General features: G+C 40.7%; 1 protein-coding gene across 5 annotated transcripts in view; it reads left to right on the top strand.

Moving 5' to 3' along the window:
* The window catches only part of RNASEH2B (ribonuclease H2 subunit B), an 84422-nt gene that overhangs the window by 53500 nt on the left and 4959 nt on the right, over positions 1 to 25963 (top strand). For 3 of the 5 annotated variants that reach the window (XM_081215157.1, XM_081215158.1, XM_081215159.1), the window contains 2 exons: positions 16744 to 16824; positions 19253 to 19684. The exons of the other annotated variants lie outside the window; for them this stretch is intronic. In XM_081215157.1, coding sequence (XP_081071283.1) covers positions 16744 to 16824; positions 19253 to 19369 — 198 coding nt within the window. In that variant the 3' untranslated portion in view covers positions 19370 to 19684. Of the gene's footprint in view, positions 1 to 16743; positions 16825 to 19252; positions 19685 to 25963 lie in introns of those variants that run through there. 5 annotated transcript variants of the gene reach the window in all.

Here is a 25963-nt window from a genome sequence, read left to right as displayed (position 1 = left end):
AGCTGCTCCAGTTCCTGCCAGGATGAGGCCCAATCAGCCTCTTATTTCAGCCTCTTATTTCAGGAGTGGCAGATATTATGGATGGTTACACCTAGGTTCATCTGATTACTCAGTTGGCCTAGCGTTCACTGTCCTGCAAGCAGGGCATTATCTATCCAAGGAAAGGCCACAGCCAATCCTGGGGAGGGGAAGGAGAGCTGAGGTTGTTCTGAGAAGGCAGCTGGTTTATGTTCAGGCCACAGAGGGACAGGCGTCTGGGGGAGTGCATGCCTGGCGCACTTCTGAAGAGCTGAGCCATTCTGTACGTGGTTTGCCCAAGAGGGTGTACCCATGCGGCTTGAGGAGAGAGACCACTGTTACAAGAGGGGTCGTGAGGTGAGGGGACTTTTCTGTAGGCCTCAGGAGGGCCATATTGTAAATGCCGGACAACTGGCGTTTTCCCTCCCTCTTCCACTGGTCACTAGGGGCAGGGGCAGCAACACAGGCTAGACTCATTGCACTTGAGAGTGAGTACTTGGTATTGGTTAGAAATATTAATGTGAGGGGTGAGATCCAAGCATGGACGCTGCATTAGGGACGGGATTTGAACTTCAAGAGGGATAGGTTTAGCAGAACCGTTGACCAGGGTGAGAGTGAGGTTGTCATTCTTAGGCATAAAATGTCATACCTTTAATCCGTACGTGTCACTCTGAAGGTGGGGATAACAGATCCAGCACCGGAATAGATTTTCTCCATGGACTGCAATTCTTGAGAGATTTACTATTGCATTAAATTCCCATTTCCCTAGTGTGGACACCCAAAAGCGGGAGAGAAAGGTTAGGGTGAATAACGACCTCATGATGGCGGAGGTGAGCTAAAAGTGAACAGTCCTTTTTGAACCCAGCATGGACTGAGTAGAGCCCCCTCGGGTATAGGTGCTGCACCAAGGGGGCACCCACAGAGGATAATGAGAGTAAGAAGGACCGAGAGGAAGGTAATAAGCATCCATATCCACCAGAGCATAGTAGTTAATTTGTGGGTGGACTGGGGTAACAGGAGGCAAAAGGCAAACAGTGACTGTGGGTTCTCAGCCTTGAATTTGCGAAGTTTCTATGTCCTTGTTAAATAACAGTTTCCGGTGTGTTGAAGAGGTTCACTCAACCATCGGACTCTTCTGGCCGTCCAGGATCCTCTGTGTCCTCTGAAGACTCAGGGGAAGGGTAGGTTTGATTCTAGAAAGGTGCACCCAACTAGTGACTCCCCATACTTTCATTACAGTAGGAGTGCTAAGGACCTAGTAAGGCCCCTTCCACTGGGTAGTAATTGTTCAGAGGGGGACCCTCATCTCCATGTTTTTAGGAGGCAAAATCTCCTGGCTGAACCTGAATGGGGTCAGGTTCTTGGCTGGGGCTGGTAAAATCTGATTTCCAGATTCTGAAATTGCCCTTTGGACTTGTCCCAGATTAATCAGTTACTTAGTGAGCTCATTGGTGTCAGTGTCCACCAAAATATCTGCAGGTAAAAAGGGCCTACCATCAGTCATTTCAAAAGGGCCTGAGCCTTAGCCCCGTTTTAGGTCCACCCTGATTCTCAGGAGGGCTATAGGCCACGGTTCTGACGACATCTCTTGACACAGTTTAGCCAGGGTTCTTTTCAAAGTGTAATTTGCCCTTTACACCTTCCCGATGACTGAGGCCTCCAGGCAAATGGAGGTGCTGGCAGATGCCCAGGGCACTGGAGGTTTGTTGGGTAAAACCCTGGCCACGAAAGAGGGGCTGTTACCACTTTGTAAACACCATGCAGGGCTGAACCAAGGAATTATTTCCGTTAAGAATGCCTTCAGTACTTCTGAGCTGTCTTGGTCCTTCCTTGTCGGAAAGGCTTCCACCCATCTAGTATAAGTGTCAATAAAGACCAGGAGGTTTTTATACCCCTGGGAGGATGGCATCTGGGTAAAGACTGTTTGCCAGTCCTACCTGGATAGATTCCTTTTCTTTGGATGGGCTGGAGAAGTGGAGGCCTTAGTTTCCCCCCGGCTTACTATGGTGTCATATATTACAGGCCCTATGACCTCTAGGATACTCTAGAAAGGCCCATTCCAGAGAAGACTTTCTCTACCAGGTTCATCAAAGCATCCCTTCCCAAATGAGAGGAGTCATGGGGTGATTAAAAAAATTTCCACTGTAATGCTCTGGGCAGTAGTATTGTTTTTCCTTAATCCACCGGCCATCAGGGCCTTTTTGGTATCCCCTAGTTCTAGCCCACTGTATTTCCTTGATTGTGTACTGAGGTGACGAAAGCGGGTTGTGGGTTGGTACCTGGGGGAGCAAGGCAGCCCAGGTAAAAGGGGTTTTACAAGAACTACACTCTTTGCCAGGTTGTTTCCTTTTGTTATGTCTGAGTTTCCTTTCTGATGTCCCTTGCAGTGAGTAACTGCCACCTCCTTGGAGTCTTGTATTGCCTCTGGGAGTTCTAAGAGCTCCTGGCAGTGCTGGATTGGGGAATCCCATGCAGTTAGGGGTCCTCTGTGCTTCCAAATGGCAGCATATGCATGTAACACCAAAAAATACATACTTAGAATCGCTATAGATGTTGATCCTCTTGTCGCTCCCTAGCCTGAGAGCTTGAGCTAGAACTATAAGCTCGGCTTTTGGTGCTGAGATTTGAGGTGGCGGGACACCAGCTTCTGTGATCTTACGTAGATCTACTCTGGCGCACCCTGCCTTCTGGACGCTTCTTATACATAGCTGCTTCCATCAGTAAACCAGACAGCTTCAGGGTCATCGAGAGGCTGGTCCCTAAGGTCAGGTCTACTAGAGTACACCTGTTCGATGGTCTCAGTGCAAGAATGAGGTAATTCCTCTGGGCTTTCTATTGGTATAAGGCTGGCTGGATTTAGGGTCTGACATGCCTTAAAGGTCACTTCAGGAGAGTTAAGAAGGAAGGCGTCATATTTTGTGACAGGACCTCCAGTCAGCCATTGGTGTCCCCTAATTTCTGGTATTCCCTGTATCGAGTGTGGCGTCAATACCTCTAAGGGGTTGACCCATGGTGAGTTGTTTTTTTTTTTTTTTTTTTTTTTTTTTGCGGTACACGGGCCTCTCACTGCTGTGGCCTCTCCCGCTGCGGAGCACAGGCTCCAGACGCACAGGCCCAGCGGCCACGGCCCACGGGCCCAGCCGCTCCGCAGCATGTGGGATCTTCCCGGACCGGGGTACAAACCCACGCCCCTGCATCGGCAGGTGGACTCTCAACAACTGCGCCACCAGGGAAGCCCCATGGTGAGTTTTGTGGCCTCTTCAGTTAGCAGGGCTGTGGCCGCTACAGCTCTCAGACACATCCCGAGGCCACTGGGTCCAATTGCTTGGAGAGATATGCCACCGACCATGGGATTGGTCCCACCTTTTGGGTGAGAATTCCCAGGGCTATTCCCTGTTTTTCTGAGGTAAACAGAGTAAAGGGCTTGTTTAGATCTGGGATCCCTAGGGCTGGGGCACTAGTCACGACGGTCTTCATCTGATCAAATGCTCTTTGTAAGTTGCCCATCCAATCTACAGGTTCTGTGTCTAGTCCCTTGAAGGCCTCATATAATGGCTTTGCCATGAGACCAAACCCAGGGATCCAAATCCTTCAAAATCCAGCCATCCCTAAGAAGGTTCTGAGCTGTCTCTGTGTGTGGTGGCTGTCAGTGGAGGACTGCCTCCTCACGCCGGGTCGTAAGGGGCCACTTTCCCGGGCTTAGACCACAACACGTCCCGCGTAGGTGACTCTGTGGGAGGAGATTTGGGCTTGGGGTACCTTTTACCCCGAGCCCAGGAAACTGAGGGCCTGTACAGTGTTTTGGTCTGAGGCTTCCTCCGAGGGGCTGAAAAGAAGGAGGTCATTTACATAGTGTAATAATGCCCACATCTCTAATGTAAGTTCCTTAAGTTCCTTTGCTAGGGCGTTGCCAAACAGGTGTGGTCTGTCCCAGAATCCCTCGGGAAGGACAGTCCAGGTATATTGTTGGGTCATATTGGTGTCTGGATCAGTCCATTCAAAGGTAAAAAGGTATTGGGAATCAGAGTGAACAGGTATACAGAAGAAGGCATCTTTAAGATCAAGGACTATAAACCATGCTGTGTCCTTTGGGGTCTGAGTAAGGATCGCGTATGGATTGGGAACAGTCAGATGGAGAGGAATCATAGCTTCATTTATGATTTGAGGATCTTGGACCACTCTATAGTCCCCATTTGGTTTGAGGATAGGTGGGATTGGAGCATTACAAGGAGACGGGCCTGATACCAAAGGCCCACATTTGATGAATTTTGAGATCTGGGGCTTGAGTCCTTGTCGAGCCTCTGGTTTTATGGGGTACCGACACCTGGAAGGGAAGATATTAGCCTCCTTTAAAAGACGATTTTTAAGGAGTGGCAAATTTTGCCGGTCCTGGGATTGATTCCCTGATTCCCAGACCTGTGGATCTGTAAGTTTTTCAATTTCTGGGGAAATATTAGGGGCCGGACTGTCCATGTCTTGTATAATGCATAGTCCAGCCAAAAATAGGCCTTGGTTTTGGTTTTCAGGGAGAGTAAAAGTTGCCCCCAAGGCTGAAAGAAAGTCTCTTCCCAATAATGGGCTAGGGCATTCAAGCATGACAAGAAACTTGTAAGTTATAAGGGTCTTTCCCCAGGTGCAAAGTAGAGGAGTGGTGAGAAGTTTCAGCTTTAACCTACCTTCTACCCCAATGATACAGCAAGTTTCAGGGGCGAGAGGCCCAGCGTGAGAAGTCAGGACAGAGTAAGTGGCTTCCCTGCCCACTGGAAACTGGACAAGTTTACCTGCCATGTCAGTGGTCACCCATGGTTCCTCCCTTGTGATTATGACTGTCTTCTCAGGAGCCTTGGGAGGTCCCAGGTCTCATCAATCAACCACTGACATGACTGGCAAGGGGGAATTTCCCTGCTCCCTTTGGAGCTGAGGGCCCTTCCCTGCTCCAGTGACCCATCTTCTTACAGAGCGGGCATGGCATCTTGGGTAGAGGCTGGGACCTATTTCCTGGGCATTCCTTGCTCCAGTCTTTGGGGCTCCCACAGCTAAAACAGGCTCCTTTACCTGGTGGAGCCTTCTGGAAGTACCTTTGGGGTGACCAGGAGGTGGGTTAGGTCCTGCCATAATGGCTGCCAGAATCTTGGCTTGCCGATGGGCCCTTCTCAAGTCACACTGTTTCTTCCTTTCTTCCTCAGCCTGGTCTCTATTATTTATTTATTTATTTTAAATTTTATTTTATTTATTTTTTTATACAGCAGGCTCTTTTTAGTCATCAGTTTTATACACATCAGTGTATACATGTCAATCCCAATCACCCAATTCAGCACACCACCCCCCCACGGTTTTCCCCCCTTGGTGTCCATACGTTTGTTCTCTACATCTGTGTCTTAACTTCTGCCCTGCAAACCGGTTCATCTGTACCATTTTTCTAGGTTCCACGTACATACGTTAATATACGATATTTGTTTTTCTCTTTCTGACTTACTGACTTACTTCACTCTGTATGACAGTCTCTAGATCCATCCACGTCTCAACAAATGACTCAAATGAACAAATTTCATTCCTTTTTATGGCTGAGTTATATTCCATTGAATATATGTACCACAACTTCTTTATCCATTCGTCTGTCTATGAGCATTTAGGTTGCTTCCATGACCTGGCTATTGTAAATAGTGCTGCAATGAACACTGAGGTGCATGTGTCTTTTTGGATTATGGTTTTCTCTGGGTATATGCACAGTAGTGGGATTGCTGGATCATACGGTAATTCTATTTTTAGTTTTTTAAGGAACCTCCATACTGTTCTCCATAGTGGCTGTATCAGTTTACATTCCCACCAACAGTGCAAGAGGATTCCCTTTTCTCCACACCCTCTCCAGCATTTGTTGTTTGTAGATTTTCTGATGATGCCCATTCTAACTGGTGTTAGGTGATACCTCATTGTACTTTTGATTTGCATTTCTATAGCAATTAGTGATGTTGAGCAGCTTTTCATGTGCTTCTTGGCCATCTGTATGTCATCTTTGGAGAAATGTCTATTTAGGTCTTCTGCCCATTTTTGGATTGGGTTGTTTGTTTCTTTAATATTGAGCTGCATGACCTGTTTATATATTTTGGAGATTAATCTTTTGTCCGTTGATTCATTTGCAAATACTTTCTCCTACTCTGAGGGTTGTCTTTTCGTCTTGTTTATGGTTTCCTTTGCTGTGCAAAAGCTTTTAAGTTTCATTAGGTCCCATTTGTTTATTTTTGTTTTTATTTCCATTACTCTAGGAGGTGAATCAAAAAAGATCTTGCTGTGATTTATGTCAAAGAGTGTTCTTCCTATGTTTTCCTCTAAGAGTTTTATAGTGTCTGGTCTTACATTTAGGTCTTTAATCCATTTTGAGTTTATTTTTGTGTATGGTGTTAGGGAGTGTTCTAATTTCATTCTTCTACATGTAGCTGTCCAGTTTTCCCAGCACCACTTATTGAAGAGACTCTTTTCTCCATTGTATATCCTTGCTTTCCTTTGTCATAGATTAGTTGACCATAGGTGTGTGGGTTTATCTCTGGGCTTCTTCCATTGATCTATGTTTCTGTTTTTGTGCCAGTACCATATTGTCTTGATTACTGTAGCTTTGTAGTATAGTCTGGAGTCAGGGAGTCTGATTCCTCCAGCTCCATTTTTTTCCCTCAAGACTGCTTTGGCTCTTCAGGGTCTTTTGTGTCTCCATACAAATTTTAAGATTTTTTGTTCTACTTCTGTAAAAAATGCCATTGGTAATTTGATAGGGATTGCATTGAATCTGTAGATTGCTTTGGGTAGTATAGTCATTTGCACAATGCTGATTCTTCCAATCCAAGAACATGGTATCCATCTGTTTGTATCATATTTAATTTCTTTCATCAGTGTCTTATAGTTTTCTGCATACAGGTCTTTTGTCTCCCTAGGTAGGTTTATTCCTAGGTATTTTATTCTTTCTGTTGCAATGGTAAATGGGAGTGTTTCCTTAATTTCTCTTTCAGATTTTTCATCATTAGTATATAGGAATGCAAGAGATTTCTGTGTACTAATTTTGTATCCTGCAACTTTACCAACCACATCAATTAGCTCTACTAGTTTTCTGGTGGCATTTCTAGGATTTTGTATGTATAGTATCATGTCTTCTGCAAACAGTGACAGTTTTACTTCTTCTTTTCCAATTTGTATTCCTTTTATTTCTTTTCCTTCTCTGATTGCCATGGCTAGGACTTCCAAAACTATGTTGAATAATAGTGGTGAGAGTGGACATCCTTGTCTTGTTCCTGATCTTAGAGGAAATGCTTTCAGTTTTTCACCATTGAGAATGATGTTTGCTGTGGGTTTGTCATATATGGCCTTTATTATGTTGAGGTAGGTTCCCTTTATGCCCACTTTCTGGAGAGTTTTTATCCTAAATGGGTGTTGCATTTTGTCAAAAGCTTTTTCTGCATCTATTGAGATGATCATATGGTTTTTATTCTTCAGTTTGTTAATATGGTGTATCACATTGATTGATTTGCATATATTGAAGAATCCTTGCATCCATGGGATAAATCCCACTTGATCATGGTGTATGATCCTTTTAATGTGTTGTTGGATTCTGTTTGCTAGTATTTTGTTGAGGATTTCTGCATCTATATTCATCAGTGATATTGGTCTGTAATTTTCCATTTTTGTAGTGTCTTTGTCTGGTTTTGGTATCAGGGTGATGATGGCCTCATAGAATGAGTTTGGAAGTATTCCTTCCTCTGCAAGTTTTTGGAAGAGTTTGAGAAGGATGGGTGTTAGCTCTTCTCTAAATGTTTGATAGAATTCACCTGTGAAGCCATCTGGTCCTGGACTTTTGTTTGTTGGAAGATTTTAAATCACAGTTTCTATTTCATTACTTGTGATTGGTCTGTTCATATTTTCTATTTCTTCCTGGTTCAGTCTTGGAAGGTTATACCTTTCTAAGAATTTGTCCATTTCTTCCAGGTTGTCCATTTTATTGGCATAGAGTTGCTTGTAGTAGTCTCTTAGGATGCTTTGTATTTCTGCCGTGTCTGTTGTAACTTCTCCTTTTTCATTTCTAATTTTATTGATTTGAGTCCTCTCCCTCTTTTTCTTGATGAGTCTGGCTAATGGTTTATCAATTTTGTTTATCTTCTCAGAGAACCAGCTTTTAGTTTTATTGATGTTTGCTATTGTTTTCTTTGTTTCTATTTCATTTATTTCTGCTCTGATCTTTATGATTTCTTTCCTTCTGCTAATTTTGGGTTTTGTTTTTTCTTCTTTTTCTAGTTCCTTTAGGTGTAAGGTTAGATTGTTTATTTGAATTTTTTCTTGTTTCTTGAGGTAGGCTTGTATAGCTATAAACTTCCCTCTTAGAACTGCTTTTGCTGCATCCCATAGGTTTTGGATCATTGTGTTTTCATTGTCATTTGTCTCTAGGTATTTTTTGATCCCCTCTTTGATTTCTTCAGTGATCTCTTGGTTATTTAGTAATGTATTGTTTAGCCTCCATGTATTTGTGTTTTTCACGTTTTTTTCCCTGTAATGCATTTCTAATCTCATAGCGTTGTGGTCAGAAAAGATGCTTGATATGATTTCAGTTTTCTTAAATTTACTGAGGCTTGATTTGTGACCCAAGATGTGATCGATCCTGGAGAATGTTCCATGTGCACTTGAGAAGAAAGTGTAATCTGCTGTTTTGGGATGGAATGTGCTATAAATATCAATTAAATCTATCTGGTCTATTGTGTCATTTAAAGCTTCTGTTTCCTTATTTATTTTCATTTTGGATGATCTGTCCATTGGTTTAAGTGAGGTGTTAAAGTTCCCCACTATTATTGTGTCACTGTCAATTTCCTCTTTCATAGCTGTTAGCAGTTGCCTTATGTATTAAGGTGCTCCTGTGTTGGGTGCATATATATTTGTAATTGTTACATCTTCTTGGATTGATCCCTTGATCATTATGTAGTGTTCTTCCTTGTCTCTTGTAACATCCTTTATTTTAAAATCTATTTTATCTGATATGAGTATAGCTACTCCAGCTTTCTTTTGATTTCCATTTGCGTGGAATATCTTTTTCCATCCCCTCACTTTCAGTGTGTATGTGTCCCTAGGTCTGAAGTGGGTCTCTTGTAGACAGCATATAAATGGGTCTTGTTTTTGTATCCAATCAGCAAGCCTCTGTTCTGGTTGGAGCATTTAATCCATTCACATTTAAGGTAATTATCGATATGTATGTTCCTATGACCATTTTCTTAATTGTTTTGGGTTTGTTTTTGTAGGTGCTTTTCTTCTCTTGTGTTTCCCACTTAGAGAAGTTCCTTTAGCATTTGTTGTAGAGCTGGTTTGGTGGTGCTGAATTCTCTTAGCTTTTGCTTGTCTGTAAAGCTTTTGATTTCTCCTTCCAATCTGGATGAGATCCTTGCTGAATAGAGTAATCTTGGTTGTATGTTCTTCCCTTTCATCACTTTTAAGTATATCATACCACTCCCTTCTGGCTTGTAGAGTTTCTGCTGAGAAATCAGCCGTTAACCTTATGGGAGTTCCCTTGTATGTTGTCGTTTTTCCCTTGCTGCTTTCAATAAATTTTCTTTGTCTTTAATTTTTGCCAATTTGATTACTATGTGTCTCGGCATGTTTCTCCTTGGGTTTATCCTGTATGGGGCCTGCTGCGCTTCCTGGACTTGGGTAGCTATTTCCTTTCCCATGTTAGGGAAGTTTTCGACTATAATCTCTTCACATATTTTCTCTGGTCCTTTCTCTCTCTCTTCTCCTTCTGGGACCCCTATAATGTGAATGTTGTTGCATTTAATGTTGTCCCAGAGGTCTGTTAAGCTGTCTTCATTTCTTTTCATTCTTTTTTCTTTATTCTGTTCCACAGCAGTGAATTCCACTGTTCTGTCTTCCAGGTCACTTATCCGTTCTTCTGCCTCAGTTATTCTGCTATTGATTCCTTCTAGTGTAGTTTTCATTTCAATTATTGTATTGTTCATCTCTGTTTGATTGTTCTTTAATTCTTCTAAGTCTTTGTTAAACATTTCTTGCATCTTCTCGATCTTTGCCTCCATTCTTTTTCCGAGGTCCTGGATCATCTTCACTATCACTGTTCTGAATTCTTTTTCTGGAATGTTGCCTATCTCTACTTCATTTAGTTGTTTTTCTGGGGTTTTATCTTGTTACTTCATCTGGTACATAGCCCTCTGCCTTTTCATATTGTCTATCTTTCTGTGAATGTAGTTTTTGTTCCACAGGCTGCAGGACTGTTGTTCTTGCTTCTGCTGTCTGCCCTCTGGTGGATGAGGCTATCTCTGGTCTGTATTGTTAAAGACACTGAAGGCCGTATCCATAAGAAGGTTGAGAGAGGTTTGGGGACCCAAGGCAAGCTTTTGCAGCTTCCTATGGATGTCGGGGGCCGAATGGTAAATGAAGTAAGTTGCAAGCACAATGCGTCCCTCAAAAGCACCTGGGTCCACATTTTTATAGGGAATCTACCAACCAGGCCCGAAATAGGGCTGGATTTTTGTCCTGACCTTGAGCGATCTCTTTAACCTCATCATATTTGACAGGTTTAGTTATGCACTGTCTCAGCCCTTCAGTGAGGCAAAGGATCATGTGGTCTCTTCTAGGGATACTAGGTTGGCCTGGTTCATAGTCCCAACTGGGATCAATCAATGGCACTGCTGTCATGCCCACAGGGTAATAATTGGCTTTGGACGATGTATAATCCATCAGCATATGCTTGAGCATGCACCCAAATACGAGTCTTTTCCTCACGGGTGCAGCAGTGGGAAATGGCAACATTCAGGTCCTTCCAAGTAAGGTCGTAGGAAAGCATTAGTCCCTGGAATTCTTCAGTGAACTGGCTAGGATCCTCTGAGAATTGGCGTAAGTGAGTGCAGCACTGGTTGAGGTCAGACAAAGAAAGGGGGTGCGGACTCTGGTTATTCCCTGAGGTCTGCCTGTTACTTCTTAGAGGAGGCAAAGGAGCTCTGGCTGCACTTCTGTTATGGAAGGATAAAGGGGCTTATATGGTGCTGGAGGGGCTGAAGATGGCGAAAGAGGACTTGGGTCTTCTGTCCGAGACTTATTTTCCTGCAGAGATACTACCAGAGGGGGTTTTTTAATAGTCTGAACAGGTCCCAACCTGCAAGGTTCCCTAACACAGGATTTGCATAGCTCCAGGTTCTCTCTTAGGGCCATGAAGGCCTGAACATAAGGAATCTCTGTCCGTTTTCCATGCCTTTTGCAAAAAACTTCTAACTGTAGGATGGTATTATAGTTGAGGCTTCCATTTTCTGGCCAGATCTCATCATCCTCAAGTTTATACTGGGGCCAGGCTGTATTACAGAAGAAGATGAGCTTTTCCTGTTTAAAAAAAATCTAGAGAAAACTTGTCCCAGTGACTTAGAATGCACCCTGAGGGGATGGAGGAGATGCTTCCCATCGATCCTTCAGGGAGAGAGGGCTCCTGTGAAAGAGAGGAGCACTACATTTAGCATGTCCCTTTAGGGGTTCCCTCTGTCAGGACTGGCTACAGGCATCCCTGTTCACCTAGTCTTGTCAACTTTGGCCAATGTCAGGGTGGTGGCCCTGCCACATGGCAACGCTGCCAGCCCCAGAGTCCTGGGGCCTGTGTCCTATCCTGACATCTCTGGTACCCAGGATGAACAACCTTCCTGAAGGTTTCTCTATAGATTCTCTGACCATTGAGTAATCCATGTGTTCCAGGGTGTATTCCCCTGGAACAGACGTCTTCATAGTTCCAGAAGCTATTTAGGTCCCAGTCCCCTTTCTCTAAAAGGGTGGTCAGGATCTGAAAACAGGCACTGGCCACTAAGGGAGGTGGTAAGTAGGACTGTGTCCAAGCCTCCTTTCTGTTATCTAGGAAAGTCTTAATTTCCTTTCATTTACAGTCCAAGTAAGGCTGCATTTTATATTTCCACAAAGTTGAACCTGATCACAGTTAATCAAACGGTCCGTGTCCCTGGCTGCCTGTGAAAATGGCTAGAAACTTTTCTTGACATAACTTATGCATATGCAATAGTGAAATATGTAGGATCTAGCAGCTAGGTTGGAAAACGCCTGACAAATTTCTTCCCCCCATTTCCAAGGAAGTAAGACACGAAAATAAGAGCAAGATAGAGACAGACACAGAGACAAAGATAGTCAGACATAAGTGGACCTAAAGTAATCCTGTGGGGATAGCCACAGGAAAGAGAGGGTGTTATGTTTCAAGCTTGTGTGCCTAAAAACGTTGCATGGAAGTTGTTTTAAGGTAGGTGGACAGACCTATTTTCTCTCTAGTCCCTTCCATGACCCACATATCCTTATACGGCAGGAGTCTTGTGGTGGCAAGCTCCCTGGTATCTTATATATGCTTGACCCATGCCCATGTATATTGCAGCAAGCAGGTCCAAAAGGTGACAGGCAAAGGGAGCAAAAGGGAGAGTAATGACAAGAAGTCAGGCAGTGGCTCTCAAGCACAAGTGAGATGAGAGGCTAAGACTTACCAGGGAAAGGAGGAGGGATATTTGACCTCCAAATAATTCTCCTGGCTGGCTTACCACAGATGTTGCCAGAGGGTAGGTTCTTGTTTCCTCACAGAATGAATTCAGAGACGAGTCACAAGAGGCCAAGTAAGCAAAGCGAGGATTTATTGAGAGATAGTAAACTCTCAGGAGGGAACACGGGCAGGCTCAGGCAAGCTAAGGCTCAGCCCCTTTGATATGACTAATGGTAGGCCCTTTTTACCCTCAGATATTTTGGTGGACACCGAAACCAGTGAGGTCACTAAGTTCCTAATTAATCAGGATAAGTCCTAAAGGTGATTTCAGAGTCTGGAAATCAGGTTTTGCTGGCCCTAGCCAAGAAACTCACCCCATCTCTCTTGAAGTTCATATCCCAACACTAACGCAGCGTCCATGCTTGGATCTCACCCCTCACATTAATATTTCTAACCAATACCAAGTACTCATTCTCAAGTGCAATGAGTCTAGCCTGTGTTGCTGCCCCTGCCCCTAGTGGCCAGTGGAAGAGGGAGGGAAAACGCCAGTTGTCCGGCATTTACAATATGGCCCTCCTAAGGCCTACAGAAAAGTCCCCACACCTCACGACCCCTCGTATAACGGTGGCCTCTCTCCTCAAGCCGCGTGGGTACACCCTCTTGGGCAAACCACGTACAGGAATGGCTCAGCTCCTCAGAAGTGCACCAGGCATGCACTCCCCCAGACGCCTGTCCCTCTGTGGCCTGAACATAAACCAGCTGCCTTCTCAGAACAACCCCAGCTCTCCTTCCCCTCCCCAGGATTGGCTGTGGCCTTTCCTTGGATAGATAATGCCCTGCTTGCGGGACAGTGCACGCTAGGCCAACTGAGTAATCAGATGAACCTAGGTGTAACCATCCATAATATCTGCCACTCCTGAAATAAGAGGCTGAAATAAGAGGCTGATTGGGCCTCATCCTGGCAGGAACTGGAGCAGCTGTTGTTTGGTGGCCCCATGGGCGGCTTTGCCTACCTTGAGGCAATGCTTTGTAACCTGCCAGATATTCTGTCTACTCTGGCCAGGACCATGGGGGAATCCCCCCTTTATTTCCTAGCAAGTGTGGTGATGGATAATAGACTGGCCCTGGACTCTCTGCTAGCTGAACGGGGAGGGGTATGTGCAGTAATCAAAAAAATGTGCTGCACCTACATCAACACCACTGACCAGGTGGAAGAAGATATCCAAAAGAGACATGAACAGGCCCAATGGCTACACACTTGTGGAAAGGGTAACCCCAGTGCCAGCTCCACATGGACTGCAATCAGAGGGGTATCACCAAACATGACCTGGTTCCTACCCCTGATTGGACCTCTGACTGCAATAATATTTTTGCTGATTTGGGGACCCTGCCTTTTTAATCTCCTGTTTGTTAAGTCTGTTTCTTCAGGTCACAACAGTGTCACCTACAGATGATGGTATGCCAGGGATTTCAACCCATCCTGCATGAACATGGGGGCCATCAACATCCCCTGGACAGGGCTGCAGCCTCCTTCTACTCCCCACTCTCCATCTCTGCCACTGTACATGACCCTGAGACCTCCTATCTCCGACAGGGAGCAAGGTGATCTGGACCCCACTGGTAGGGACAATGCCCCTGCTCAGCTTGAAGCAGCTACAGAAGACAGACCATCGACCCTTTGACCCTTAAAAGATTTTAAGGGTCCAGACTCCTCGAGGGGGGAGACGTTAGAGCAGGCAGCTAGACAGACATGAGCAGAGGAGGGAGGCACAGGTCATGTGACAGGAGACCAGAATACATCTTGCAATGACAGGGGTTCTAGGGGCAAACACAGAAAAGCGGGAACCTCCGGGCTGACAGGAGACCATATATCTTGTGAAGACAAGGGTCCTAGAGGCAAACAAAGAAAGGCAGGAACCTCCTGGTCGGAATGTAACCTTTTGCTCATTATGCCCTCATTACAGTAGAATTAGCATTGCAACCAGAGCAGTACCCATCATGCACCGGCACCATGACAGATCCGAGCAAAGCCAAATAAGGACAGAAACTCCCCCTCCTCTCGGGAAGGTGGACCTGGGATGAAAACCAGGAAATTACCCCCCAAACCCCTCCCTCCTTGATGAATATTCTGCCCAATCACTTTCACACCCTGTATAACCAGCTTGCCGAAAGGAACTCACTGCTGCTCACCTGAGCCTGCCTGCGCTCCCTCCTGAGTTTGTACTGTCACTCAATAAATCCTTTGCTTACTTGGCCTCTCAGTCTCAGCTCTGAATTCTTTCTGCAAAAAAAAACAAGAACCTACCCTCTAGCCACTCGAAGACAGCCACAGACAATTCATAAGCCAATCAGTATGGCTGTATTCCAGTAAAACTTCATTTATAAAAACAGACAGCCAGCTGGACTTGGCCCCTGAGCGGTACTTGGCTAAGCCCAGATTTAGATCTTGGCATTTCATTTCTCCTACATCTCAACTTCACCTCCTAGATTATTTTAGTTGCTTTCTGAGGTTTCCTGCTCATTGTGTCTTCCTGGGGCTCCGGTGTGTACATTGCAAACTGCACTGGATGATGTACCATAGTTTAAACAAGTGTAGGATAATGTCTGCTGCTAGGTTTCCCATCTGTGTCTAGGATTTGATTGATTTTTACAGAAATATAGTTGATTGATTGCAGGAAATAACGTTCCAGTGACTGTTAGGTATCTTTGCATCTGTGTTGTAATCCGTAGCATGGAGCCTCTCATCCTTAATATGTTTTGCATTATTTTATTACTATTATGTTTGACTATGTTGAGGCCCGGCTTCCAATTCTCACCCCCTTCCATCTTTTGAGTTTATCACTGTCAGCTAACAGAGCTGAATGCAATCAGTGGATTTGGAGATGTTCCTAAGTGCCTTCTTTGCAAATCATTTGTAAGAATAAGACCAATCTTAACATTAGTTCCTCTGTACTTTTCTGTCTGCCTTTTTTTCCAGAACTGTACCCATTTAGTCAGACCCTTTGTTACTGACTTTCTGAGCCACTTTTCTATTTCTTCTGAAACATTCCCCCAAATCTGTAGTGATTCAGTCTTTTAAATAACAGAAATTTAAGTAGATGTTACAGTTAATGTTTTTTTCCCCACATATTCAACAGTGTGCTGGTGAAGAATTTCAAGATGTGTCATTTTACCCACTTGTATTGTACATGGGCTGTGGCATCTTTTAGTACCGACTCTACAGTTTTTTGTGTAGTGAAAGCTGGGTGTGAAGAGTGGAGCTGGGAACAAATCTGCATTTCCTAGGGTGGGTCCATGTTGGGTCTTGTCAACCCAGCGTCTCCACAGAGAGCTTGAAAATCTGTAAAAGTCCAAGTTGTGATCCCTGTGCAGTTAGTTCTCCATGTTAAACATCAAGACTTACCTGCCCTGCTATGTGCCTTTTACATAATAAATGGGTCAGATTCCTACTGTAATATGAACATATGGCCACAGTCTAGCTCTTGACAAGATTCTCACATTCACTGATTGGTGCAAAATGCTCATGTAAAAGGTGAAATCATGAAGTAAAGGTTGACTTAATTGCATTGGGTCCAATGGAAGGAGCACTTGTACCATAGTTGAGATCTCACCTCAAGTCCTCTGCTAGGTGACCTTAAGCTGTTCACTTAACCTCTGTGCTTCCTTCTGCTGGCTGCTTGCTTTGCAAGGTTGTTCTTATGTGGGTAAAATGAGATAATTGAATTGAAAAGAGGTAAGAACATAAAGCTATACAAAGCTGGTGATAGTCAGAATGCTGTTCCTGTATTCCTAAATGGACATTACACCAGCCCTGCAGGTGAATGAAGTCAGGGTTCTGGCTGGACCCCTGGCCATCTTAAAGGATATTCTCTTTTCCTTCTGTGCCTGCATTCACCCCCCACCCTTAGACTGTCCTGGAAGTCAGCACTCACCTCGATGCCCCCGTCCCTGGTACATACATTATGTGATCATACTGCTAGACAGCCTAAGGGCTGGGTCATGGGCTTGCCTGCTCATATCTCCCCATCACCAAGGCTGCTTCTCAAAAGGGACGTCTGGCTTAGTTCCTAGATAATGGGCAAAAAGTGAAGGGACTGGTAAAAAATAAGCCCTCTGCAGGGTCTGCTGCTCCATTTGGCCTCGCTATTGGTCCAAATTGCACATGTTGGGTTTTTTTTTTAATGGACTGATGTAAGTGTCAAGGTGACGTTTGACACTTCACTGCTCTAACATTGCAGAGAGTAAAGTTATCAGATGAGCCCGTAGAAGCAAAAGAAGATTACACTAAGTTTAACACTAAAGATTTGAAGACTGTAAAGGTATGTGTCTGGGTGCAGCAGCATACTCTTGAATTCTGTGGCTGATGCTGCATGGGGACTTCGAGGAACGGTTGCATGCTTGATTGTGATTTTATCGTTTTAACCATGAAGAATTATTAACTTGCATTTCCGTGACTTAAGAATTAATTCAAAATTGTGAATGATCATGAAAGTGTCAAGCAAAGAAGACTTTTTACAGATAAAGAAAGGCAGTATAGTTGTTAGCAAGAGTGTGCCTAAACTTGGCAACATATTCAGAGGGATAGGGTGGGGCAGAGGAGGGGGCTCCAAAGGTAATTGTTTGTCGACTCTACGGCCCAGTCGCGTCCCAGAAATTACGATGATGACAACAATTAGTAACAACTCCATAATTCAGCAACCACCCCAGCAAGTATTTTCATAACATTTCTGACTGATTTATCCTATACATCATCATAAATATTATACATACATAGCTTTTAAATTTGGCATATATATATATAGTTTGGGGTTCTGCCTTTTTCATTTAGCTCTATGTTGTGAAAATGTTCATGTCATTAAGCTTTCTTTGAAAAATTATTAACGGTTTCATGATATTCAGTCATGTGTTATTTTATTTCACCACAGGGAATATAGTCTATTTAATCATTCTCCTATTTTTGGACACATAGGTTACTTCTGCTTTTTTGTTTTTGTTTTAATAAAGTGATAAACATTCTCATTTATAGTCTGCATCTCTGACTACTTCATTAGACACAATTTAAAACTAAGAGGAAAGGCTTAGAAAACATGAACTCTTTCCATGATTACTGATATACATATATATAGCTAAAATGCTTTCCCAAAATGTGGCAGAAATTTGTACTCCCAGCCATTATTGCTGATGAGTGTTCATCTCACATTCTTGACAACATCAAGTATTATTTTTATTCTTGAAAAATTTGCCTAAGTAGGCTACTTTAGGTAGAAAGATTGTTTTTCCAAATGCTTATTGCCTATCTACATTTTTGCAAATTGTCAGTTCATGTTTCTTGCCTGTTTTTATATTGGAATAGTAATGTTTTTCTTGTTGATTTGTAAGAGCTCATTCTAAATTCAGGCTGTTAACACTTTTCATGACATATAGGGTACAGATAATTTTCCAGTTTGTTTAGGCTTTTCATTTGACTTTTGAACTATTTTAAGTTTATCTGAGGATTAAATATGGAAGTTTCTTAATGATTTTCTCATTATTTTTATGCTTAGAAAGACCTTGCCTGCCCCAAGATAGGTTAACTTCCACCTAGATTTTAAGAACACTTACTCTCCTTAGATTTAATGTTTTCTAAAAATTGTATTCTTTAATCTACATGTAATTTATCAGGGCATGGGCTATCAGGAGATAATCCAACTTGAGATTTGGCTAAAATAGCGGTGATCTCAGTGCTTTCTGTAAGCGGGGACATTGAGTTTCTCTGTGAGGAGTATTTCTGCCCCACCCTTCTAAGTGCTGCTTCCCATTGTATCCACTTGGGCACCGCACCAGTGAGATAAGAGGTTGGACCAGGATGTCAGTTAATTGCAGGAGATGGAGGATAACTTGTCTCAGAGACTGTCACTTTTCCCCATCCAGCCAAAATATAAGCCTACTAAATTATAAGTGACAGAATGTAAAAAGCAAATTTTTAGGGATCATATATTGACTGTGCCCTTAAAAGATACCTTGGCAATCGCTCTCTCACAGTTCCCAGGGAGACAGATGATTTTTTCTTTGCTGATTCCCATCATTTATGCTTTTGCTGAACACTGAAGTAAAATCAACTGCTATTTCCCTTCTGCCAGTGCTTGTTATAGGACATGGCAAAACAAAACAAAACAAAAACAGTGACCAGGAAGAGATAGAATTTTAAAAGGCAGAGTTATTTGGAGTCAGCTTTTTAGAAAGTATTTTTTTGTTGGAGGAAAAATGGGACAGCTATCCTGCTGGTCCTGGATGCTTTGCAATACAGGTTATCTTTTGAATATAATAGCTTTGTCCTTGGTTTCCCATAGAGCCTATGAATAAAATCAGATGGTAGATTGTTGTGAATTATTCATCATTTGGTAATACAAGGCTGTAATTCCTCCCTCTGACAATTGCTGCCTGTGTCAGTTCCATTGTTTGTGTTATTTCACTTAATACACCCTCCAGAATTATTTCCCCTAAAGTAAACCGTTGGTTGTAACATTCCACTCCTTAGAAGGCGGCAGTTTTGTCTCCTGCCTCTTTTAACATATTTTGTCTCTTAGATCTGAATTCTGAATAGAAATCAGAACTTTTAAAAAGAATCACTCCCTTATGAAGCATGTCAGCAGCAAATGCTTACCTCCCTTAACGAACCTTGAGACATGCATGGTCTTGTTTGATTTGCATGTATGATTTATAATTGTTACATTCATAACAATTGTTTTCTCTTATTTTCACTAACAGAAAAATAGCAAAATGACTGCAGCTCAGAAGGCTTTGGCTAAAGTTGACAAGAGTGGAATGAAAAGTATTGATTCCTTTTTTGGTGCAAAACATGTTAAAAAAATTGGAAAGATTTGAAACTTTGAAAATAAAATCAAACAAAAATATTTGCCTTCTACATGTCCCATTTTCATCCTTCCTCCATTCCACTGTACTTCCTAACCCTTAATTACCACCTTTTGAAAAAAAGTAGGAAGGAGGCAATTTTCAGATTCACTTGAACATTTCTTTGTGTTTGATTTTTGTGTTTCCTAAACAAAATACGGGAAAGTAATTGTGTAACTTCATGGCTTGTGGCCTTTGGAGTTTTGTTTGACATCATGAAAAGTAATCAAGTGAATAGAATTAACCTCTAGCATCACAATTTCCTCAATAAACTGATGTGTGACAATATTTGAGTGTATGCCTGTTATTTTATGCAACTTTGCACATGGTAGCTATAGCAATATGGTTTTCAATATACCGAGAGAAATATAACACAACTATCAGATAAACTACTACTTTTTAAAAGCCTTTAGTTTTTGGTAAATCTTTTGTTTAATGTATTTTCTGTTTAATGAATACATGTTCTTTGCAGAAAATAGAGAAAAGTATAAAACAAAAATTATAATCTCCTGACTTTTCATTACCTGGAGATAATATGGTGCATTTTCTTCTATAATAATTTTTAAAGGAATTATAATAGTAATTTTATAACCTTTTTTCTTGACATCATTGTGTGAGCATTTTCCCAGGCTACTATTCTTCGTAAATATACTTTTTTAATGACAGTAATTTTTAATTATTTGAGTATTTGATTATTTAATGATCATAGTCCTATTTTGGACATTTGTATTATTTTTAAACATTTGCTATTGGAAGAATCAGATTCTATGTAAATATTTGTCCATATCTTTTATTGTTTTCTTAGAATGGATTTTTAGATGTGGGCTTACTGATTCATAACTGAGTTTTTCAAATATATACTTTGGGGAATATATTTCACAGAAAGGTTATATATAGTATCTTGCACTCTAACAAATGACGGTATGAGTTCTTATCTTACTAGCTTTGAATAGTATCTTTGCAAATAAGTGGAAAAAAGGCATGTTAGTGTGGTTTTAATTCACATTTTCCTGATTAATAATGTCGACTGAAAAAAAACCCACACAACCTGAAAGTTGAGAGTTATGTTTTATTCGGGGAACTAACAGAGGACTATAGCCTGGGAGGCAGCCTCTCAGATAGCTCTGAGGAACTGTTCCAAAGAGATAAGAGAGAAGCCAGGATATGTAGGAATTTTTCTTGAAAAAAAACCATGCAGTCAAACATCAAAAGATTACTACTAATCATACACACACACAAAAAAACCCAGATATCTCAAGTTAATGAGTTTAGTGCTTTTCTGGGTATAGCAAGACGCAAGAGTCTGGGCTCATTGAAATTACTCCTTTGATATGCATCTGAACTGTCTAGGGCCAGTATTCTGTTTTTCTCCATCTTGAATTCCCCTCAGGGCGCACCGAGGTGGGGGGCGGGTGAGGGGAAGCTCTGCAGAGGCTGATGGCTTGATGGTGGGCAACATTTGTTGTTTTCTAAAATGGCAGGCAACATTTTTTTGTCCACAGTAATAATATTGTTCATTGTTTCACATTTACCTATCATTTGCCATCTTATAGAGAATTATCTGTTTATGCCCTTTGTTAAATTATTGGCGTATCAGTATTTTTCTTATTGATTCTAAAAAGTACTTTATAACTTAAAGACATTCATTTTTGTCCACTGTGTTCATTGTAATTTTTTTCCCTTGGTTTGTAATTATTTTCTCACCTATTTATTTTTTCCATTAGATTTGTAGGATCATTTTTACAGGTTCTAAGAGTAAATTCTAATGGGTTTTACTGAGATTTTGTTAGACCCATAAATTATTTTGAGAAAAACACATCTTTACAAAAGTCAGTGTCCTTATTCAGGAATATGGTATTTGTCTATATTTACTAAAATCCTAATTACCTTTCGCTAACATTTGGTTCTTCATCTTCCTGTAGGTTCTAGATACTTCTTTTTAGGAGTATCTCTAGGTATTCTTGTTGCTATTAATGAAATCTTTTTTTTTTTTTCAGTTATATTTCCTAACTGGCTATTTTGTGGTAAAGTTTTACATTTTTATATATTTATCCTTTAAATAACTAATTTACTAAACTATTAATCTAAATTTTTAAATTTTATTCATATTGGGTTTTCAATGCATAATAAGGTACATAATCTTACTTCGAAAAATTTGCAATTCTTTCTGACAGTTACAGCTCTTTTATATCTTTTATATCATATTACATGGGCAAGACTATCTAGAACAGTATTGAAGAATAATAGGTAATAGTAGTTATCTTTGCCTAATTTGTGATTTTATTAATGTGTGTTACCATCAGTTCTGACACTAGCTATTGTTAATGTGATAAAGAATATCTATCTTTGGTATTTCCTTTTATACTTAGTTTCCTTAAAATTTTAATTAGTAGTTGGTATTGGTTGTTATCAAATATCTTTTTGGCATCTCTTGTGCTCATTGTAGAGTTTTTATCCATTTAAACTGTGCTTGAGTTCCTACACTAAACTCTACCTGGCAGTAGATAAAGGATAGCATCATGGATGCTCCCTATCTGGTTTAACCATTGTCAAATCTAGTTCTCGATTAGGTTTTCTAGGCTTTTATTTAGAATTTTTGCATCTATATTAGAAAGCAATATTGCTGTTAGGTCTTAGTGTTAGAATTCAGCTGGCTTTCAATCTTTCCCAATATTCTGGAAGGAATAATTTTGCATTAAGAACATTCTATTTCTGGAAAATTTTAAAGAATATCCGTGGTAAAAGTGTCTAGCACTGAGCCTTCTTTTGTTGTCTTCTTTAATCTGGAAAAATTTCTCACCTATTCCTTGTCTTACTTGACCTTGACATTTTTGAAGAGCACAGGCTGGTTATTTAGTTGAATGTTCCTCACTTTGAGTTTGCCTAATGTATCCTCTTGACGAGATCCAAGTTTCACCTTTTGGACACCCACAGAAGTAATGCTGTGTCTTTCTTAGTGCACCATGTCCAGAGTCACATGACCCAGTACTAGGGATGTTAACTTTGATTGCTTGATTAAGGTGGTGTCCACCAGGTTTATCCACTGTAGAGTTATTATTTTTCTCTTTGTAATTAATAAGTGATTTGTGGGCAAATACTCTGGCACTTTTAAGTATCCTATTCCTCATTCAACATTCACTCACAAGTTTTAAAATAAAACTGATGTTTTTTCCAACTCCATCATTTCTTTTATATTTATTTTACATTTATATTTATTTATATATATTTACATTTATATTTATATTTATTTATTTTGGCATTTTTCTAGAAGAAAGGGCTTCTCTACTTATTTATTCATTTATGAGCTTATATCATCATGCACTTGAAGGTTATTTTATCCAGTGAGTTAAATTACATTATTTTGTTCCTCATATTGTCCCAGAAGGGCCAGTAGGAGTCCCTTCAAGCTGGCTACTGAATCTTTTTGTTATGTTTCATTCATTTTTAAATACTTCATTACTTCTTCTGCAAGAGGGTATTCCAGGCTCTTCATGTATTTTCCCTGTCCAAGCCCTGGAATCAGCCTTTTTCCCAAGGAGCCAGGGTTCCTTTTAGAGGAGAATGGTATTTAGAAAACAAGATCCAGGCAAGAGGTGTGCTTGCTGCTATGTGTGTGGTTTTTGTAGATTTCCTTTATCAGACTGAGGAAGTTCTCTTCTTTTCAGTGAGAGTTTTAATCATGAATGGATACTGAATTTTGTCAAATTTTTCTTCATCTATTGAGATGATCATGCAGTTTTCCTTTAGTAAAGGAATATATTTTAATATGTGAAGTATAATGATCGATTTTTGAATGTTGAACTTTACATTCCTGGGATAAACTCACTTGGTCTTTTCATATATAGTATTGTGTTTTATTTCCTAATATTTTATTAACGATTTTTTAAATCTCTGTTCATGAGGGATATTGGTCTATAGTTTTCCTTATTTGTAATGATTTTGTCTAGTTTTGGTATCAGAGTAAAGCTGACTTTATTAAATGTGTTGGGAAATAGTCTCTCATCACCCATTTTCTGAAAGCGTTTTTGTGAGATTAGTATTGTTTTTCCTTTTTATGTTGGACAGAATTCACTAGTGAAGCCATTTGGGCCTGGAATTTTTTTTTTTTTCTGGGAAATTTTTTAGTTACTGGTTCAATTTCTATAATAGATGTAAAGCTATTCTAATTTTCTTCTTTTTCTTGTGCCAGTTTTAGTAATTTATGTCTTTCAAGAAATGTATCTATTTCATCTAGTCAAATTTATTGGTATAACTTGTTTCTTATATTTTTATTATCCTTTTTATGTCTGTGAATCTGTAGTGATATTCCTTCTTTCATACCTGATTTGGTTATCTGTGTCTCTTCTTTGTTTTCTTGAAAATTTTCATCAAATTTGGAAAATTTCTGGCCAGTATTTCTATACATTTGCTGTTCTTCACCCACCCACCCCCTTTTCTCTTCACCCTCTTGGCTTCTGGGACTCTAGTTACATGTATGCTAGACTACTTGATGTCCCACAGGTCCTTTAATTTCTGTTCTTCTTTATCTTCAATTTTACTTCGTCTGTAGTGTTTCATTTTCTATAACCTCAGTTAGTGAATTTTTATTTCATATATTGGAATTTTCAGCTCTAGATGTTCCATTTGGCTCTTTTTTATATCTTCGCATTTCTCTCCTCATTGTGTTCTCCTTCAAATAGTTCATTATAGTTAACAATAGCTGCTTAAATGTTCTTGTCTGCTAGTTCCAACATCTCTGACATTTCTGTGCCAATTTCTTTCTTTTCTTTTGAAATAACTTTAGACTTACAGAAAAGTTGCAAAAACAGTAGAGAGTATACATATACCCTTCACTCAGCTTCCTCTAACCTTAACACCTTATATAACCAGTACAATTATCAAAACCAGGGACTTTACAATAATACAATATTATTAACTAATCTACCCCCTTGTTTGAGTTTCACCTATTTTTACACTAATGTTTTTCCATTCCAGGGTCCAGTCCATCCTTCCACATTGCATTTAGTTAAGCATATCTCCTCTTTTTTTGTAATGTGTTTCTCAGTCTTTCTTTATCTTTCAGTGACCTTGACACTTTGAGAGTACTGGTCAGTTATTTTGTGAAATGCCCCTCCATTTTTGAGATACCTTGAAATTGTGCTAATATCCTGTTTCTCATGTGATCATTTCATAATACTAATAACTAATGATACTAATAACAAATACTATCTAGCATTTATGTGCTTGGCACTGTTCTGAGCACTTTACATATAATAATTCATTTAATCCCCACAGCAGCTGTAGTTGTAAGGCAGGGTGCCATAGGAGCCAGGAGAGTGACACCCAACCCAAAGGGCAAAAGGATGAGAGAAAGGCTACTTAAACTCTTGAATTATCACCCCCGTTGAAGGTAAGCTACTTAACAGCAGGAACTCTGTACTATTCACCTTTGTGTCTTGCACAGAGTATGCAGTTGGTAGGTGTTGGTACACACTGGATAGGTTGGGTACAAATGTTGGATAGGTTGAATATTCTAACCAGTGTCCTCACTAATTGAGATTGACTTTTTTATCCCAAGGGTCAAAGTCATGATCTTGATCTATCTTGGTCTTTCACATTGTCTAAGCTATTACATGACCTTCTTGTTGGTCCTTGAATATGCCACACTGTTCCCATATCAGTGCCTTTGCATGACTTGTTTATCTTTTATATCCTTCCTCCAGATCTTCACGTGATTTGTTCCATCGTGTCATTTCAGGCATCTCAAGCATCATTTTTTCAGAGATGCAATTCCTAATTCCTCACTTGCCTCCAATCCTCTCCCATCTTCCTGCCTCACCCTCTTCACAGAACCTGGCCTGACTAGGTCACAGTTATGTCCACAGCACTTAACATGGGGCAGCACAGAGTAGGCCTTCTATAAAGGTATGAGGTAATCAATTGATCAATCAGTTAGTCTGTACCGGACACCTCAGAAAAGTGTTCTGCAGTACAAAATGGGGTTCCTTGACATTTTATGGCTGAACTTTGGAATTCAAGTTTCATTCTGAGTGGTTTTCTGTGGTGCTCTTGAAGTTTAAGAACATATTCATAAACTCCTTGTGTAGGCTTAATAGAAATAGATGTAATCTGTAATCTCTGGATAAAGGGCTGTGAATTTTCTTCTATCAGTTGATTAAACTTCACTTACTGTAGTCATTTTATCTGCGTCAGAACGTCTCAAGTTAGAATACATTGTTTACATCTGTGCTGTTAATAAATTTGCCTTTACATGGCGTTTAAAGATTATTCATATAAAGCCCATAACCTAAATTATTGAAGTTTGAGAGTGTATGTGGTCTATATACCCCTTGTCTTCACAGAAGCTTTTATTTTTTTCCAGCTTTATAGAGGTATAATTGACAAATTAAATTGTATATATTTAAAGTGTACAATGTGATGTTTTGATACACAAAGATTGTGAAATGATTACCATAACCAAGCTCATTAACATATTTGTCACCTCACTTGTTTACCGTGTGTGTGTGTGTGATGAGAACACTGAAGATCTATTCTCTCAGCAAATTTCAAGTATACAACACAGTATTA

The sequence above is a fragment of the Mesoplodon bidens genome (assembly GCF_964165515.1).
Source record: "Mesoplodon bidens genome assembly, chromosome: 17".
Lineage (NCBI taxonomy): Eukaryota > Metazoa > Chordata > Mammalia > Artiodactyla > Ziphiidae > Mesoplodon > Mesoplodon bidens.
This window is presented reverse-complemented; position numbering and strand designations above follow the sequence as displayed.